At 40.7% G+C, this 20,325-nt stretch overlaps 1 protein-coding gene across 3 annotated transcripts in view; it reads right to left on the bottom strand.

Moving 5' to 3' along the window:
• nlrc3 (NLR family, CARD domain containing 3) overlaps nucleotides 1-20,325 on the bottom strand; it is a 51,894-nt gene that overhangs the window by 21,529 nt on the left and 10,040 nt on the right. For 2 of the 3 annotated variants that reach the window (XM_043711532.1, XM_043711534.1), the window contains exons 2-7: nucleotides 14,906-15,143; nucleotides 12,922-13,182; nucleotides 9,650-11,405; nucleotides 7,153-7,239; nucleotides 2,780-2,863; nucleotides 2,612-2,695 (exon numbers count right to left, since the gene is read on the bottom strand). In XM_043711532.1, coding sequence (XP_043567467.1) covers nucleotides 2,612-2,695; nucleotides 2,780-2,863; nucleotides 7,153-7,239; nucleotides 9,650-11,405; nucleotides 12,922-13,182; nucleotides 14,906-14,912 — 2,279 coding nt within the window. In that variant the 5' untranslated portion in view covers nucleotides 14,913-15,143. The remainder of the gene's footprint in view (nucleotides 1-2,611; nucleotides 2,696-2,779; nucleotides 2,864-7,152; nucleotides 7,240-9,649; nucleotides 11,406-12,921; nucleotides 13,183-14,905; nucleotides 15,144-20,325) is intronic. The other variant, XM_043711533.1, reaches the window with a different exon arrangement.

Genomic DNA, 20,325 nt, shown 5'->3' with positions numbered 1-20,325 from the left:
TATTATGTGAGTGGCTAAATAAAAAATAAAAATAAAGTCAGTTCCTTTCATAACAAGGATTCCAATTAGTAATTTGGAAGTAAAACCTTCTTGTTTTCTGAACAAATTATCTAAATCAAGTGATATTATAAAATTCCAAGCCTGCTCTTCCATTCAAATCTCTCACTAATTGACAGATCTTATTGCATGGTTGTTGGAACTAGACAGCGTATGTAAGATTCCAAGCATGTTCTCTCCTAGCCACTTATGTACATGTGTAAATAATTAATAGTTGTTGCTCAACAGCAAGAGGACAAACCTGCCTCTCTCCACAACCTCAGTCTGATTTCACAACATGATGGCAATAGTAGAGTAACTGTCAGTCAGTTAAACTCCTGGTTGTCCCAACTGAAGGTAGGAACATTTGAAGCAGTGCCCAAGAAAACTCCTTGAGGAGACCTAAAGCAGTATGCCACTTTCAGGCTAGTCAACACTGTAGTTAAAGATGAGTTCAAAAATTGTCCAGCCAAACAGACACTGCAACAGAAGGTCCACAGTGGGAGAAGCTTCCCAATCTAAGCCACAGAAGGCAGCAAATAAAATGTTGACCGAAAAGATACTATTCGGTAGTTTAACACAAATGAATTAATTCATGTTTGCTCAACTGCAAAACACAGGTACACCTTTAGTGGTGGCCATGTCCTAAATTCTACCAGATTGTTGGATTAACACTTGTTTTTCAATAATGGGGCATTTGAGACGGAAAATTCAACCATTGCTGATCATTTCATGGAGGAAGAGATCCTAAACCTAACTAGGCTCTTTCAACACAACACAGACGCTGACAACTATTGAACAATCTCTGTTGTCCTTTTTGACCAGCTCTGCCCTTGACTCTCAGACTCAGTGAGCACTTCAATGTCATAACAATAGCAGTCATAGTCAGATAACTTGCTCCTTTTATCTCATTCATCTTTACTGCAGCCAACTCAGTACCTCAGGGCTCAGCATTCAATAGCATCTCTTCTATCAAAACATTTCATAATTTTAGAAATGAAATAGCCAATAATGAGGCTTATAAGTAGATTAACATTGGCTTTGTATTTGAAATAAAAAGCAACTTTTGATTTTTGTACACAACTTAATTTTCAAGAATTTCTCTCCTACACTATGAGACAGTACCGTTCCTTTGTTTTTGTGTTTTCATGTGTCTGTTGAAAAGATAAGAGGGAGCACAAAGAAAGATTTGCTTAGATGATGCCACACACCTATCAGGAAATATGAGCTGGCTAAGTCTCTTTTCTCTTGTAACGAGAAGATTGGAGTAGTCACAAGTTGTTAAAAATTATTGGAAAACCAAGTGGACACAGACTACAAATGGGAAAATCACAACCTAGGTGTTGGAACAGGTGTGTTCAACAGCAACTGACTCACTGCCCCCACTACCAAAATAGCTCATCAGATCATGTTCCAATCAGCTTGCTAAGAGTTACCAGTGCGCTTCTCAGCCAGTCATAGGCTAAAACAGTACATTCCTATCTTGCCAGACAATCAGAGACCTGCAACTTCTGGATCCTAAAAACTGTCTGAGGCCTAGTGTTTAAGGAATCCAACAGTGAGAAGATAAATCTTATCCTTTGGCTGTCACAGAGGGGAATCGTAGTGAGAGGAGATCTGACACAAGGGAGTGGTGGGATGGCTTTCAGCAGGTACCCACTTTGTGTCCTATCCAGCTCATGAATGCCCAGATAGAGAAACCCACTACTGTAGGCAGATTACCTCAACTCTGATCAAGAGTCATCTAGACTCAAAACATTAGCTTGCTCTCTCTCCATGTCTGCTGTCTGATCCATTGTGATCGCCAGCATTTGTTGTTTTCAATACAGATTCCAGCATCTGCAATAATTTATTCCTATTTGGCAGATTACTTTTGTTTCTGATACAGGAAATGAGCCACTTTTCTCAGGATGGCAAGTAATCCAGCTAGTGGTGTGTTAAGGCTCTCAAATGACCAGCAATTTATAACTTAAAGACTTGAATTGCTGATGAGTTGAGAAAGATCCCAAAGGACTTTCTTGTACAGTATGTAATTGATGAAGTGACAACAAGTGGGTGAATACCTCTCCTGGCACAACTTGTCCACTTACTTTCATGTCTTGCCACACCCAGAGAGGGTCAATTTTACTTAGTGAATGCCTCTGTGATTATAGCACAGAGCAAAAGTAGTTAAGGGCCACTGAATAGTCACCACAAAATCAAGAAGGCAATTCAAAAGAAATTTCTTTCATCAAAAAGTGGATAGGCACATTGATTATAGTGAAATGAAGGGTATGTAAATTAGTTTGATCATAGAATAGGATGAAAGGTTGGCACAACATCTAGGGCTGAAGAGTCTGTACTCCGCTGTACTATTCTATGTTCCATGTAGAACTCACTACCATGGGGAGTGATTGAGGTAAACATTGTAGCTGCATGTAAGGGAAATAGGCTGATACACACACATGAAAGAAATAGAAGGTAGATCAATAGGATAAGAGGAGGAAGGATGGGAAGAAGCTGAAATTCAGTATCAGCTGGGCAGGCTGTACAGAATTGCCTGTTACTGTGTCATGAATTTTATGTAATCACTTACTTCAATGAGACCAAACCCTGGTTTATCTTCAAGGCATCAGCAAATGCTTTGGCTCCTTTGGGACCAATTGAATTGCTCCTAAGGCTGTTGGGAAATAACAAACAGTTGCAAAATGATGAAGGTGCATGAAGGAAAGTATTAGGAATAGAACCCAGTGAAAATACTCACTCTAATGCAGCCAGAGTCCTGTTCACCATCAGTGACCGAGCAATTGCTTTAGCTCCTTTATTGCCAATTAGGTTTTCAGCTAAACTGCTCAAAACAAATAACATCAAAAATCAATAAAAATGCAACAACAATCGTCATCTGTACAAATTTAAGCAACTGGCTGCAACCTTCCATATCCCTCCTGCTCTCCCATCCAGTCCCAACACCTACTGCAATTCCCACTGCCCTTCCAGTTCAGACTCACACCTTTAAACTACTAGTCAAGGCCTATCCTCCTGCCTGCCCAGCCCAGTCCCAATTTCTTTACACTCCCAGCCCAGGTCCCTCTGCTCTGGAAGGCCACAAGGGAGAAGAGGGTACAGGAAAGCTACAAAGAAGCAGGGAGAGATTGGATAAGCCACAAAGGGTGGTAAAGACAAGAACAATGCAGGGGAGGGTGAGGGAGTGAGAGATATAAGAGGGATCAGAGGGTGAGTGTGGCTACAAGGACAGGAAAAGGGGCTGCAATGTGGATAAGGGAGAAGCTACAAGGATAAAAAACAGACAGGTAGGGTGTAAGGGCACAATATTACATCTCCACTTAGCAATCTACATCTGCACCTGCGACTCACCAATCTTATTTACTACACTCTGCAGATTTACAAACGTACATGGTAACCCTGATTTAGACTTCATTACATTGTCCCTCACTAAAAGGGTAAAAATGAGGGCTGCTGATGCTGGAAACCAGGTTCTAGACTAGAATGGTACTGGAAAAGCACAGCAGTTCAGGCAGCATCCGAGGAGCAAGAAAATCGACGTTTCGGGCAAAAGCCCTTCATCAGGAATAGAGGCAGAGTGCCTGCAGGGTACCTACAACCTTCCATATCCCTCCTGCTCTCCCATCCAGTCCCAACACCTACTGCAATTCCCACTGCCCTTCCAGTTCAGACTCACACCTTTAAACTACTAGTCAAGGCCTATCCTCCTGCCTGCCTAGCCCAGTCCCAATTTCCTCACACTCCCAACCTGCAGGCATTCTTTGCCTCTATTCCTGATGAAGGGCTTTTGCCCAAAACGTCAATTTTCCTGTTCCTCGGACGCTGCCTGAACTGCTGTGCTTTTCCAGCACCACTCTAGTCCCTCACTGAAATCCAATCAATCACATTTCTATCATCTGCTTTAGTACTATTTATTCTTTCCCACCCTTGATTCCCCTCTGATATTTTCTCTTTCCCACATTTCTGCCAAGTTCACTTAAACCCTCCCAGTAGCTCTAGCAAAAATTCCTGCAAGGAACTCAGTCTCTGCACCATTCAGGGACAAACCATGTGGCCTGTATAGGACCCATCTTCCCAAAGCTGGTCTCAAAGTGTAAAAACTTTTCCTATCCCATTTTTCCAGCCACAGTTTTAAATTTAAATTTAATGGGGTTGAGATTATTAATAAACCTGCTGCATCATCTAATAAAGATGTTTGTAAGTAAAAAATGAAAAGATAGCCCTTAAGAGGAGCCTATTTTATATATATAATTATATATATTTTGTGCAGAGTATAGTGAACAAAATTGGGGAACTGGAAGTAGAAATTGCTCTCAGGGGATTTGACATAGTAGCAATGACAAATATGTGGCTCAAGCGAGAAGAGAACTGGATACTTAACGTCCCAAGTTATAAGGCTTTTAGTAGAAGCAGGATGGATAAAAGTGGAGGAGGTGTAGCAATCTTGGTCAAAGATAATATCGTTGCCCTTAAACGAGATGCAGTTCCTGAATTAGAACCTATATGGGTGGAGGTGAGAAACAGAAAGGGAATGGTGACCTTTTGGAGCATTTAATAAAGATTAATATATAAAATGACATGGAGGTAATAGAAGATAGCACAAATAGGCAGATTATGGATATCTGCAGGACAAGTAGGGTTGTAATAGTTGGTAATTTCAATTACCCTAGGATTGAATGGGAAAAAGGTATAGCGTGGAGCATGGAAGGGGAGAAATTCCTGCAATATGTGCAGGAGAACTTTCTGGAACAGTATACTTCCAGTTCTACCAGGGAGGGAGCTGTGACAGATCTAGTCCTAGGAAATGAGGCAGGCCATGTGGAGAACATCAGAGCGGGGGAGCATTTGGGAAAATGCAATCATAATATAAAAGGTGACATATTAAGATGAAGAAGGATGAAAATCAGTCAAGGATTAAGATCCTAGACTGGAAAAGGGCAGATTTTAGGGGTGTAATAGTTGAACTGGAGCAATTTACAATTGTTGGAATCACATTTTGCTGGATAAAACAGTGAATGAAAAATGGACGAATTTCAAAAGAAAGATGAATAAGGTGCAACCAAGACCCACAAGAAATAAATATGGTATATTCAAAGCTGGAATACCATTTACGACTAAGAATATTGATGAGAAAATAAGTAAGTTAATAGGGACATATGATGCATACCAGAACAATAGCCGTAGAAATCAGGAAGAGTGTCTCAAATGCAGGAAAGAGGCTAAGGCGGTAATAAGGAAGACCAAGAGGAAGCATGAGGAATGGACAGCAGATTGCACCAAAACAAATAGTAAAATCGTCTTCAAACATATTAATAGAGAAAGATTACTGAAGCATAGAGTGGGGACCCATAAGGAACAAGCAGGGTAAGCTGCTTACTGAAGCAAAGGATAAGGCAGAGGTACTAAATGAATATTTTGCTTTTGTCTTTGCCAAATTAGAAGACAGTGACATTAAAAATATGGGTGTTGAGCAACTGAGCAGTACTGTGATAGTTAGAGAAGAGGTGCTAAAAAAGGTTAACAGCATGATTCCATCCTCAGGTGACAGTCTGTGTGGAGTTTGCACATTCTCCCCATGTCTGTGTGAGTTTCTGTTGGATGCTCCGGCTTCCTCCCAGAGTCCAAAGATATGCAGGTTAGGTGGATTGGCCAAGTTAAACTGCCCAGTATCCAGGGATGTGCAAGCTGGGTGGGTTAGCCATAGGAAATGTGGGGTCACAGGGACAGGATCGAGTGGGTCTGAGTGGGATGCTCTTCAGAGGGTCGGTGTGGACTTAATGGACCAAATGGCCTGCTCACACACTAAGGTTTCTACGATTCTATTCTATGATTCACTCCAGATACAGACGTCACCAGGGATGCATCCTAGATTGCTCAGAGAGGTAAGGGAGCAAGTTGCAAGGTTGTTGACAGAAATTTTCTAGGCCTCTCTAAGCAAAGGGTTCATCCCAGGAGACTGGGGGATTGTTACACCATTGTTTAAAAAGGGGCAAAGGGTAATCCAGGAAACTACAGACCTGTCAGCTTGATGTCAATAAGTAGGAAAACTGATGGAGGCCATATTACAGGATAAAATAAATATATACTTAGATAAAAATAAGTTAAAACAAGACAATCAACATATTTTTGTCTGATAAATTTGAATAAGATATTTGATGAGGTGACACTGGCAAAGAAAGAATAAAGGAAGTACTGTGGATATTGCATATTCAGACTTTCAAAAGGCATTTGATACAGTACCTTATGGCAGATTAGTTAGCAAACTAGAAATGTTTGGGATTGATAGGTCCTTGGAACATGGATTGGAAGTTGGCTAAAAGTTAGGAAACACAAGGTAGGTATAAATTGGCACATCTCAGATTAGAGAAGACTTGAAAGTGGTATCCCCACCGATCGGAGTTGGGTCTATTCCTTTTTCTGATTTATATAAATGATTTGGAGATGGGTGTTCAGGGCAAAATTTCTAAATTTGCAGATGCTACTAAACTAGAGAGAATAATGAATTGTGAGATGATGCTGAGTGACTTCAGGGGAACATTGACAAGTTGGCCAAATGGACAGACACCTGGCAGAAATGAGGGATTAGAGGAAGATTAGAGAAATTGGGCTTATTCTCCCTGGTACAGAAAAGATTAAGAGGTGACCTTAATTAACAATTTTAACAGAATAAAGAAGGATATTCTGTTTCCGCTATCTGGTGTGTCAGTAACTAGGAGTTACAATTTCAAAATTGTCAGCAAGACAAATAGGAGTGAGATGAGGAGAAATTCTTTACTCAAAGTTTTTAGGATTTGAAAAGGGCTATCTGGGAAAGTGACGGAGGTGGATTCCATAGGAAGTTTCAAAACAGAACTGGATATATATTTGAAATTGAATAATTTAGATACCCATGAAGATATGCCTGGAGAACGGGACTAGTTGGGTAGTTCTTTCTGGAGCTAGTACAGACTCAATGGGTCAAATGACCTCCTTCTGTACTATAAAATTCTATGATTCTATGTTGGCTATGGTATTGAGTTGGAATTAGATTGTGTAAGAGAACAAGAGTTTTCATTTGTATAGAGCTTCTTTAGTGTAGAAATCCATTTGGAAGCAATTAAGAGAAAGGCATACCTAATCTTTTTGATCTGGCAGTCCTTTGCACTCAACAAGCTGCCCAATAGATCCATCACATTGTCGTTGAACTGGTTGTTTTCCAGCCTTTAGAAAATAAATGAACACAAGTTTTATGTTGAATTCAGCACTGTCACCAGATATTATGACTATCCTCTGGTTCCAAGTTTGTTACTTGTCATTTGCTGTGAAATTAACAATAGACAAATGATACCCACCCCTCTTTGAGGGTAGGCAGAAGTAGGTTTCCATGGCATGAAGCAGATAATTACCAGGTTATCTGCACTCTCCTACTGCAGGTTAATGATGTCCCCATCAAATGACCCCATAGTCATCACCTGGTCAGTGCAACTATCAAGGTAATCACCTGAGGAATGTCAAGGATATCACACCCAAAAAGTAATACTTTGGCAATGCAACACACCATTGTCTAACTTTTCCTGCAATATATCACTCCCTTAGAAAGATCAAGAATATAGCCAACTCCCAATGTAATACTGATAAGGTAATACTTCCTCCAGACCAAGTGCTGGAACAACACACACTCCTTCAGTAACACATCTCCAGTAACATAGTGCTCTCTCAACATAAGTATAATACTCCCATATCTATAACCAAAGTGCAACACTTCTTCATTCCAATATTATCAATGTGTCATTCACTCAGTCTAACATCAACAATGCAGCAGTTCTTAATTCTAATACCAACGATGCAGCACTCAATCCTCAACCTCAGTTCAACCTCAGTCCAAGATCAAAAATCCATCATTCTTTCAGAGCAACACCTCAGACAATACAAATTCCCTCAGCGCAACACCAACATTGCTTTATTTCCTCACTACAATAATCGCCAGCAATGCAGTACTTCCTCAGTACAACAGTTTTAATGATGCAGCATCCCCCTCCCCCATAGAATACACAATGCGCAACAATTCTTTGACCTACCACCATCAATTTAGCACCTCCAAAAATTTACTACTCCTGAAGTCAAACACAAAATATATAGCACTTGTCAGTCTAACACCAACAATGCAGCACCCACTTGGTCTTTAATGTCCAAGGATTTATCTTTGAGATTCAGCTCATCATGTAACATGGGGATAGTTAGATATTTTCTAATCAGTCTCTTCAGAAATGTTAATATATACGACTCAGTGGGATTTGAACTGAGTCTACTGGCTCAGAACAAGAGACATGACCACTGCACCACAAGAGCCCTTGACATGTGGGCTGTTATTGCGCACTTGTTGATGACACTCAGCTACATTTTTCCAACAACTGATAACCATCTCTGTGCTGTCATGTTTTCTGGTTAATGTTGTGATGACTGAATTTTCAGTGGAATTAAGGGAAGAATGGAACATTGCTTTAAACCTGTTGAATCTGCTCCCTTGCTATTAATACCAAGCCTCTGTCCATCTTCCCATTTTGAATGAACCATACTGGATTAGTTTGATGTACTGTTCAACCCAGAATGAAGGTTCATATCCATACATCCTCTTCCTGCCCTTCATAATACTACATACTTCTACCTGCCTAAACCTTAGTCCCTCTAACCCAAACCCTCAGAATGAAATATCACACATCTTCCCATCCTTCAGCATTTCCACATATTTGCTTCTTATTTTGTGCAATTATTCACTGCATCAATAGGCTAACACCCCATCACCCAAAATAGTAAACCTTTAATCTCTCCATGGTCTCACCCAACCCTCTGTCAGCAAGTTCCTCCAGCCCTATTGCCACCTCCCTTTATCCCTCCAGAAGTATTTTTAGAGTGAGACTATCTATTGTCTGTCTTGTGTGTGTGTCTAGTTAATCAGTCTATGACTACAAGCTATGAAGCAACAGGGACCACATAAATGGTGATGTGAAGTTCTAAAATTCAATTCCTTTCTGAAGTAGGAGAAAAAGTGAGGACTGCAAATGCTGGAGATCAGAGTCAAAAAGATGTGGCACTGGAAAAGCACATCCGGGGAGCAGGTGAGTTGACACTTTGGGCATAAGCCCTTTGATGAAGGGCTTATGCCTGAAACATCGAATCTCCTGCTCCTCGAATGCTGCCTGATCTGCTGTGCTTTTCCAGCGCCACACATTTTGACTCCTTTCTGAAGTAGCAAACCTCAGCTGTTGGATCTAGTAACCCACTAAATTTTCATTGGAATCTTCTACTTAAATTCAGAAAAGAGCAAACAAAACACTACTACCTTGAAGGGTAATGGCACCATAACATAACATTTCCCATCCATGCCACACACCATCCTGACTTAGAACGATATTACTGTTCCTTCACTCGTCACTGGATAAAATCTTAAAACTCACTTCCTAATAGTATTCTGGGTGCACCTACTGCTCCTAACATCCCTCCTGCACACCAAAGCTGAAACAGTTCAAGGAGCTCGCTATCACCTACTCCTGGGCAATTACGGATAAGAAGTAAATGGTCAACTAGCCAGGGATGGCTACCTCCACTCAACAAATAAAAATAAATCAGGCACCTGAGATTATGGCAGTATAGTAGACGGGGGAGCAAGCTCTTGAAGATATTATAGCTCAGGCAGTTGGAAAGATTGGTCTCTTCCATGCATTCCTCAGACACCTGCAGGAGATAGGCCAATGCTGAGCAGTTTATGGGAGTCAGCCTCCCAGCCAGACTCCCTGTTCGTAGGGCATCTGCCACCCCTTTAGCAATCTCAGTGTGCTGCAGCTCATGGAGACAATGCATTATGTTGACTGTTCGCGAGGAGATGATGTAGTCGGTGTTGAGGCAGCATTGCAGGTGGTGCATCACTGATGCCCGATAGCTGTTTTGTTCATCCTTTGTCAGGAGCAGGCCCTGCAGCAATCCATTCACTTCTGGCGAGAGCAGCCCAGAAAGAAATCGTACAAATACATCCAAATGACCATCTTCTGACTGGAGGGACTTACTGATTGCATTCTTAAAATGGTTGTGGAACCCTATTTTGGGCCAAGACATAGCACTGTCTGTGAAGAGGTCAAATATGGCCCTTTTGGCTGCTGTATAATAATAAATGGCAGCTAGATACTCCTGTATGGTTATGTGTGTAAAGTAGTAAACTGTACAGATATTGGAGTCATCCTTGCTGAAGATCCCAGTACACAAGCTCCCTTGTAGTGAGGTGAGGTCGATGCCATATGCCTTCATGTCTTGTTCATAGAAAACAAACTTGCGTTTGATTAACCCATAAAATGCCAGCTTACTTAGGTTAATTATTAATTTCTTGTTATTACTGAATGTTTGTTCAATCTTCAGTGCATCCTGTTCCTTTTCCTGCCAGTCTCCATTGAGAATCATCTTGAAAAAATACGTATAGATTTCTGTCATTGTCCTTGGGAAATTTCCAGTCTTAACACCATCATTACTGATTCTGAGGTAGTATGCAAGGGACAGCCCAATCATCAGACAAAAGGATGGGACAGAGCACATTATGTATAGTGATTTATGGGCCTTTATACACAGAAAGACCTGCATTGCCATTGTTCTTTCTTCAAAGAGTGTTTCCAAGAAGTCCTTAATCTCCAATTCCCCAAAGCCCCTGAGTTCTGTCATTCTGTCCACGAGTCCAGCAGGAATTTGACTTGCTGCTGTTGGGCGTGAAGTGATCCATACAGTTGCCTGGGAAAAGATGGTACCTCGTATTATGTTGGTGATTAAGTTGTCAATCTGGATGTCTTTTTTTGGGTCAGTGCATATCTGGGAGTTTGAAAATTCCAGTGGATACTTGAACTCATCCAGACCATCAAAGATAAGCACCACCTTTGCTGTCCCATTCAGGATGTGGTTGGTTTCAGTAATGTGGGGAAAGGTCAACTTGAGCAGCTTTTCGGCAGATATTCTTTCAAAGGAGTTCAGTTCTCGAAACATGAAAGGCAATATGAAAGTTACATCTCTGTACAACTCCCCCTTCAGCCATTTGTACAACAATAGTTTCACCAAAGTGCTTTTACCAATTCCAGCCACCCCAACTGTTACTGAAATGCGTGGCGGGATGTTAACCTTTGAAAGGGGGAGGAAGAGCCTTTCCAATGGGGTATGTCTCAGGCTGTTCTTCATCCCTCTGGTGGCCTCAGTTTGCATCACATCATGTTCTTTCTGTTGGATGTCCGTCAGCCCATCAATTAGTAAGAGATTGGTCAGTCTTTCCAGGAAGGGCTTCTCACACATTGCACTGATGTCATTCCCACTACCAAATTTGCTCTGTAGAACCTCGATATGTTTCTGTACCATTGGCTCTTTGAACAAAAAAAGAAGAGAATAAAATGAGGACATGATTGCTAACCAATACAAGTAACCAGCCTACATAAGACACGTTGACATCAGCTACTACTTCTTGTTGGTGACCTTACCAAATGAACAAATTAAAACACTCAGACCTGGCTCTTTAATCTATTTGAGGGTAAACACATCGAAATAACACCCAGAGTGGCAGCAGGTAGGAGAATTAGGGAAGAGATGAGGAGGAACAGGTGGATAGGAAGGAGAGAAGAAGGGAAAAAAAAGGTATGAAGATGAAGAGGTAGGAAGGAAAATGGGATAGTGAGGAGAAACTGACATCCAAAATACATCAAATTGTGCTCTTGTTATGTTCTTTGCGGTTATGCTAATTTTCCACTATGCCTGGCGATCCCACTTAGACTGAAATGTGGATGCATTTTATAGTTCAGCATCGGGAGCAGTATAAAATGCCAGCAGATAATTGAAATTCAATTACACCAACAATAAAATACCCAACTGCTGAAAGTGCATTGTTGCAAATTCATCATTATACATTGAAAGCCAGCCTCAAGTTCAAAATCATAGAATCCCTACAGTGTGTAAACAGGCTATTTGGCCCAACAAGTCCACACGGACACTCCAAACAGTAACCCACCCAGACCCATTCCCGTATTCTATCACTCTACTTTACCCCTGACTAATGCACCTAACCTACACAACACTGAACACTATAGACAATTTAGCATGGCCAATTCACCTAACCTGCACATCTTTAGATTGTGGGAGGAAACCGGAGCACCCAGAGGAAACCCAAACAGACATTGGGAGAATGTGCAAACTCCACACAGATAGTCACCCGAGACTGGAATCAAACCAGGGTGTCTGATGCTGTGAGGCAGCAGTGCTTCCCACTAAGTCACCATGTCCGCCCCCTCAAATCAGAGATTGCTCCACTGATTTCCAATAAAATGGGTTCCTTGTATCACTGCAGGAAATTGATTGCCATATTTGAGAAAATACTATCTACATTGATTTATCTGACACGAATGTTCAGTCAAGACACCCATATAGCTCCTTGTTCTTGAGAAATGGTTATTTTTGCAATGAATCAATCTTCAGCAATAAAAAAATTAACATTATTAAATTATATTGCAACACCTTTAATTTAGAAAAAACCTGATTGCATGAATGGTGCTTCCATCAATGTTCAGAAAGATGCAGAGGTGGGTCTGCTGGAGAACTTCCTTCATAATTCCACTACTCCTTTCCTTGTTCCCTCTGCCTCCTCCCCATTTTCAGTCTCCTCCCCTACTCAACTCCCTATTCTCTGGGAGTTTCATGTCCCCTTTTGCTGACTTTCAGTATTGCTGTGGGGTGATTACAGACCTCAAAAAAGGTCCTCCTAGGCCCTAATGACATTTCATGAGCTGGCAGGAGCCTAAGATTAGCTCTTGCAGCTCCATCATCTAAAGACACCAGAGGATAACAGAACAGAGAACATAGAGGCAATTCAGAACAAATAAAACACCTTACCATAAATGGTAATGGAAAGATACAGCTGCGAGTTAGTGGTTTCTATAAAGGTCTGCAGTGATTCTGAGGCTGTGTTCCCTTTACCAGCTAGAACATCAATGACTGTCTTTACTTTGTCTGACAGGGTACTCAGTTCCTGAATCTGATTCACTTCTTCAGCACTGATCAAATCCTGTCTCTTCATATAACGGATTATAGTCTCCAGAAAGGGTCCGCTGATGGATTTTACCAGTTGCTTCCGATATCTGTTGATCCAAATACCTACAATGCACACAAGACATGATGGAAATGAAAACCCAAACTCTGAGTGCAACCACCTTAAAGAAAGTGTCAAGTGGATGATCCACATTGACGTCTTCCTGTGGTCCCAACTATTATAGATACCAGTTTAATTCAATCTAAGTGATATCAAGAAACAACTGAAGGCGTTATACACAGTATAAGGTATGTTCTCTGTCAAAAGCTGCAGTACTGAAGACTTGCTTGAGAACTAACTGTCCCCTTGCCAACCCTAGCATTTATTCAACACTGTGGAAAATTGTCCAGGTACGTCCGATCTATGCAAGTAAAATCCAGCCAATTGCCATTCCATCAGTACATTCTTGTTCTCAAAATAATGCAAGTTATCATTAACAATGCTGCCCAAGCAGCACACTTACAGAGACAGCCTATTCAGCAATGCTCAATTTGTGTTCTGCCTGGGTGACTTTCCTTCTGACCTCATTACTGCCTTGGTGCAAACATGAACAAGACAGCTAAATTACAGAGATGCTAGTAATGCCAAGTTAATTTTTGACTGACTGTAGCATCAAGATGACCTATCATAATTGAAATCAATAGAAATTAGGGAAAAAAACTTCATTGGTTCGGCCCATATCTAGCACAAAGGGAGATAGCTGCGTGAAGATCAACCACTTTCAACTTCCTCATTAATGACAATTAATGATCATACAATGTTCGATTCCATTTTCAATTACTCAGGTAAGGAGGAGCTATACCTGCAATGACAGAAAGAACTGGAAAACATTCAGGCTTGGACTGAAAGCATCAAGTAATATTGCCAAGGTATGATTTCCTCCAGCAGCCATCAGCCTTTGACATTCAATGGCACTACCATCACTGATTGCACTACCATGAACATTCTGTTGCTTAACATTGATAAGAAACATAACTAGATATTGTATCACACATTGGCCTGGTTGGAAATATATTGCTTTGCAATGATACTGGTTCAGAAAACTGTAATGCTTACCCTAGCAGCACCGTGGGTGCTTCACCACCAGTGCACAGTGGCAGGAATGTGTACCATATATAAAATGCATTGCATTGCAGCAATTCACCAAGGCTCTTTTTGACAGTGCCAATTTGTGACTTGTAAGATCTGCAAGGCAGCAGGGGCATGTTCCCCTCCAAATCATCCTAACTCTGATCTCAATTGTCATTCCTTCATTGTCATTGTGTCAGAAACCTGGAATTCCCTCTCTAATAGTACTCTGTGTTGTGTACCGATATTACATGGAACTTCAGCTGTTCAATAAGGTGATCCAACGTCTTGTCAAGGACAATTAGGGATGAACAATACACTCACACCCCACGACAAATAAAAAGAAAACTCGCCCTACCATTGATCTATTACTTTCTGGTGATTATTGCTGTAAGCTTGATATAAACACTCCTGAAACTCCTTCTTCAGGACTCTAATACATTGGCTATAATTGGATCAGTCAGTCATTATGCCATATTGTGTCCGAAAATTCAGTTCCATTGCATTCAGTATATTTAAACTCAGAGAATATGTATAATGGCATTTGATTTGACAAAGTGTCTATTTCAATTTCAAGTTAATTTTTTTATAATCAGGCATGATCATGTTCATTGACGTATCTCAGGAAGGACATCTTGAAATGTTATGTTGATGGTATGGATCAATATTGCTGATTAACTGTCCAAATATCATATGCCAGATCTCATAGACCAGACCTACCTTCCATTATCTCACACAGCAGCTACAGTGTTGAAGGGTGCAAGGGGCTTTTTCCAAAGCCCAGAGACATCATTTGTCAATCTTTGGGTTGCCAGTTCCAATCAGGACAATGATGATCCTTCACTTCTGCTTGTTTTCTGACACCAGCTCTAAAAGATAACATCTGGGACTGATTTGAAATTGCAGTCTGCACAACACCATCCACAGCTGTCTCTCAGATCACCCTTTCTCCATCCTGCTGAAAGACAAATTAATATTTCATTCAATGTTCAGAGGTATGGCACACATATATTTTGTAAAGTTTACTCAAGTTTCTTCTAGGTTAGATTTACACTTTTTAAAGTGTACAGTTTTAGTGTTTTGTTTTCAAGAAGACGTTCAATATAGTTCCCAGCTTTAAAGGGCCCAAAGCCTGCACAGAGAGGGCAGAAACAAGGCACTGAATTGAATGATCATATCAAATGGCGAAGCAGGCTCAAAGGGCTGAATGGCCTATTTTCTATGTTCGTATGTTATTTCTCTCCCTCACAAAATTACAGTTACACTGTTGGTAAGTTGAGCAAGACAATGAATTGAAGATCTGAAACAAACGTATAAGAAAAAATAATCTTGCTCCCGTGAAGGTCTAGGGCTGTCCAGTACATATATGGCTGCCAGAACCAGAGAAAAGTTACATCACAGAAACAGTCTAGTCAGCACTTCGTATCTGCACCAGCTGAATAGACCAGTCACCTGTTATCAATCCCCCCACTGACCAGCTAACTGGTTTAGAGACTTGCAAATTTTAACACTTCAGGTGTCAGTCCATAGAATCATAGAATCCCTCCAATGAAGAAAGAGGCCATTTGGATGATCAAGTCTGCACTTACCCTTTGAAGAATATCCCACCCATGCTCACCACTTGTAACCCTGCATTTAATATGACGAATCCACCCAACCCACACAACCGTGGGCGGCACGTGGCACAGTGGTTAGCACTGCTGCCTCACAGCGCCAGAGACCCGGGTTCAATTCTCACCTCAGGCTCCACTGTGTGGAGTTTGCACGTTCTCCCTGTGTCTGCGTGGGTTTCCTCCGGGTGCTCCGGTTTCCTCCCACAGTCCAAAGATGTGCAGGTCAGGTAAATTGGCCATACTAAATTGCCTGTAGTGTTAGGTAAGGGGTAAATGTAGGGGTAGGGGTATGGGTGGGTTGCGCTTCGGCGGGTCGGTGTGGACTTGTTGGGCTGAAGGGCCTGTTTCCACACTGTAATGTAATCTAATCTAACCTGCACATCTTTGGATTCTGGGAGAAAACTGGGCAACCTGGTAGGAACCCACACAGACATGCAAAGAATGTGCAGACTCCACACAGACACCCAAGGCTGGAATTGAACCCAGATCCGTAGCATCTTGAAGCAGCAGTGCTAACCACCCAAGTTCCTCTTGAATGAGCTTAGAGTTTGTACCATCAAACTGGGCAGTGAATTCCAGACAACCTCTACCTTATGGGTAAAAATGTTTTCCTCATGTTCCCTCTAATCCTTTTACAATCACTTTAAATTTGTGCCCCCTGGTAATTACCCTCTCACTAGGGAAACAAGTCTTTGTTGGCCAATCTCTGAAAGCTCTCATTATTTTGTACACCTCAACTAAGTCACCCCTCAGCCTCCTCTGTTCTAAGGAAAACACCCTAGCCTATCCAATCTTTCCTCATATTTGTAATTTTCAAGCCTTGGCAATACTTCTGTAAATCTCCTCCATATGTTCTGAAGACCAATTATATCCTTTCTGGAATGTGGTGACCAGAACTGCACATAAAATTCCAGCTGTGGTCTAACAAGTCTTTTGTATATTTCCAGCATTACACCTCTGCTTTACTATTCAATACCTTTCTCAATGAAGGGAAGCATCCCAATACCTCATTTACTACCTTATTTATCCATCCTACCAACTTCAGGGACTTGCAGACATGCATTCCTCTATCCCTCTCAATATCCTCCTGTTTATTTTGTATTCTCTTGCTTTACTTGCCTTCCCAAAATGCATAGTCAAAAAGTGTGGCACTGGAAAAGCACAGCAGGTCAGGCAGCATCCAAGGAGCAGGATGGTCCTCGAATGCTGCCTGAATGTACACATTTCTGATGAAGGGCTTTTAGCCTGAAACGTTGATTCTCCCGCTCCTTAGATGCTGCCTGACCTGCTGTGATCTTCCAGTGCCACACTTTTCGACTCTGACCTCCAGCTTCTGCAGTCCTCACTTTGTCCTTCCCAAAATGCATAACTTTGCACTTCTCTGGATTGAATACCTTCCTGCAGTCAACAGCCATCCTCTTCGCTATGTGACCAATATCTGTGTTATCAGTAAATTTCCTAATCATGCCTCTTACATTTAAGTCAAATCATTAATATTAATAAAAAGCAAGGGACCCAAAAATGACTCCTGTGAAACACCACTGTTTTCCATACACAAAAATAACCATCGACCTTTGTTTCCTGTCACTGAACCAATTTTGGATCCAACTGTCCACATACCTCTATATCCTGTGGTTTTAATATTTTTTAACAATCTGCCATGTAGGACCTTGTCAAATGCCTTACTAAAATCCATGTAACAAAATTCAATCTGTCACATTCATCAATCCTCCACATTATTTCCTCAAAATATTAAAGGTACTAAAACACAACGTTCCCATCACAAAGCCATGCTATCACAAAACTATGTTGATTGTCTTTTGTATCTTTGGTACAAAATCCTGGATCCTCCTTAATAGCACCTTCACTATCTAGACTTCAGTGGTTCAAGAAGGTGGCTCACCAAACCTTCTCAAAGACAATTAAGGAAAGACAATAAATATTTGGAGTCCTGAAACTCCCTCCCTAATCTTCCCAGCCCCCTTCTCCTCAATTAAGACACTCTTGAAGACTGATCTCTTTTACTAAACTTTTGGTCAACAATCCAAATATATGGTTCATTATCAAATATTATTTGATAACAACCTTTTGAATTTTGAGAAGATTTGTAGCTCAGGTTGAGGTTCTGGATGTAGGTTTGCTCGCTGAGCTGGAAGGTTCATTTCCAGACATTTCATCACCCTACCAGGTAACATTTTCAGTGGGCCTCCAGTCAAAGCACTGTACATGATTCCTGCTTCTATTTAATGTTTGGGTTTCTTTGGGTTGGTGATGTCATTTCCTGTGGTGATGTCATTGCCTGTTCTTTTTCTCAGAGGGTGGTAGACGGGGTCTAACTCGATATGTTTGTTGATAGAGTTCTGGTTGGAATGCCATGCTTATGCCAAGCAAGTAAATGTACCCACATCCACCACTTCCTCAGGAAATTCATTCCAGACTCGAAGCACTCTCTGTGTAAAAAAAATTACCCTCCATGTCTTTTGAAAATCTTTCTCCTTTTGACTTAAAAATATGCCCCCAGCTTTAAAATCCCCCACCCTAGGAAAAAGGCCATTCACCTTATCTATACCACACGTGATTTTATAAACCTCTATAAGGTCACCCCTCAATCAGTGAAAAAAGTCCCAGCATATCCAACCTCTCCTTGTAACTCAAACCCTCCAGATAAGTCTCTTCTGAACCCTCTCCAGCTTAATAACATCCTTCTTATAACTGGGCGACCAGAACATAGTACTCCAGAAGGGGTCTCACCAGCGTCCTGTAAGGCCTCAACATAACATCCCAATTTCTGTACTCAAACATCTGAGCAATGAAGGCAAGTATGCTAAATGTCTTTATAATTACCCTGCCTATATGTGATGCAAACTTCAAAGAATTATGTACCTGAACCTCTAAGTCTCCGTTCTACAACACTATCCATAGGCCTACTTTTAATTGTATAAGTTTTGCCCTTGTTTGTTTGACCAAAATGCATTACCTCGCATTTATCCAAATTAATTTCTTGAGGTTTCTTTCCTTACTAACCCTCTAGGTATGTGACAACATTATTCAAGACCTGGAAAGGTTGTGAAGTAACCATCAGGACAGGGACTCCCATTGTGTTTTGCTAAGCCAGGTTTGCTAGCAATTTAAGGCTATAAATTCCATCCCTCATATCCCTAAAAGCTTTGCATGTCTTTTTCGCCAGTCATTTGAATTCCTATACAGCTGGCAAATCACAGAACACATTAAACTGTTGACCTAATTTTCCAATAAACCACATTGTAAATACCCTTTTCAATCCAGAAAGTGTGGTGTTTGTTCAATTTCTTTCAGTGTTTGACATTGTCTATAAATATACATTCCCAAAAACATGCTCAAATGTGTGTGTCAGGTTTCTCGGCAGAATTCACCACATTGCAGCAGTGACTACTAGTGAAAAACGTGAAATTGGCTGAGGCATGCTGAGGTTGTGAAAGATGCTAGAGAAATAAACGTTTTCACGTTACGATAGGTTTTATTCTGTATCTAACTCGTGTTCTACTTGCATTAGGAATATACGATAAATCACTAAAGAGGTTAAATATTATTCTGTATTTAACCTATGCTGTACTTCCCATGACAGTGATGTACAACATACAGTAAAATATTCGGAAGCAACAAATCTATGTCAAAGAAATATTTAGGAGAAATTCATTTGTTTGATGGAATAGTACTGAGGAAGTTTTATTCTCCATCTAACTCTTTTTTTGACTGCCCTGTAAACATTTGATGGGGCAATGTACAACGATCTTATAATGAATACGTTTAAACACCAGATTCATTCAGATTAATTTTGGAATTGTTGACTGGATTCACGTCCCTTTAGGAATGTGTTAACACATTCAAAAGGATTGGATTAAAATACTGAGGAAGCTTGGAGTCATGCAGTTAATCTTAATTATCAGGAAAGTATCCACTGACCTAGGTTATAACTCACATATTGAAAGCTGTGGGCTGAGAAACCATCAAACCACACTGTGTGCAGTAACATGCAAACTTACATAGCTTCTTGCAGCTATAGTCTGAGCAGGATGTCTACTCTAAGATCAGCCACTAACTGTTCATTTCTGCAACAGTTCTTTTTTAAAATATTAAAACAGAATAAAAACATTATCCATTTCTTTCCATTTATAAAATTCTTCTTCATCTCTCTATAATATCTGATCAAACACTGTCATTGCAAATGCAGAGCAGGTTAAAAATGGAAAGGAATCTCCTTTGCACTGCCAATCAAATGCTCCCAGGGCAGCTAAAATACAGGTTAAATACAAAATGAAACACTCACATGGCAACTGCAGCTCAAATCAGAAACAGAAAAAAGCTTCCTTTACACTTTTCTTCTGCAACAAGAAAATGTTCATTTCTATATCACCTCTTACAACCTCAGGATGTTTCTGCATTATGAATTTCTCTATGTATTTTTGAAGTGCAGTTACTATTGAAATGTAGGAAATACTGCAGAAGAGCCCGATACACAGATATTAAAACGTGATTTAGAGAACCTAT

This window comes from Chiloscyllium plagiosum, chromosome 21 (genome assembly GCF_004010195.1).
Source record: "Chiloscyllium plagiosum isolate BGI_BamShark_2017 chromosome 21, ASM401019v2, whole genome shotgun sequence".
Taxonomy (NCBI): Eukaryota; Metazoa; Chordata; class Chondrichthyes; order Orectolobiformes; family Hemiscylliidae; genus Chiloscyllium; species Chiloscyllium plagiosum.
The sequence above is the reverse complement of the archived record's forward strand: the minus strand, read 5'-3'. Positions and strand labels throughout refer to the sequence as shown.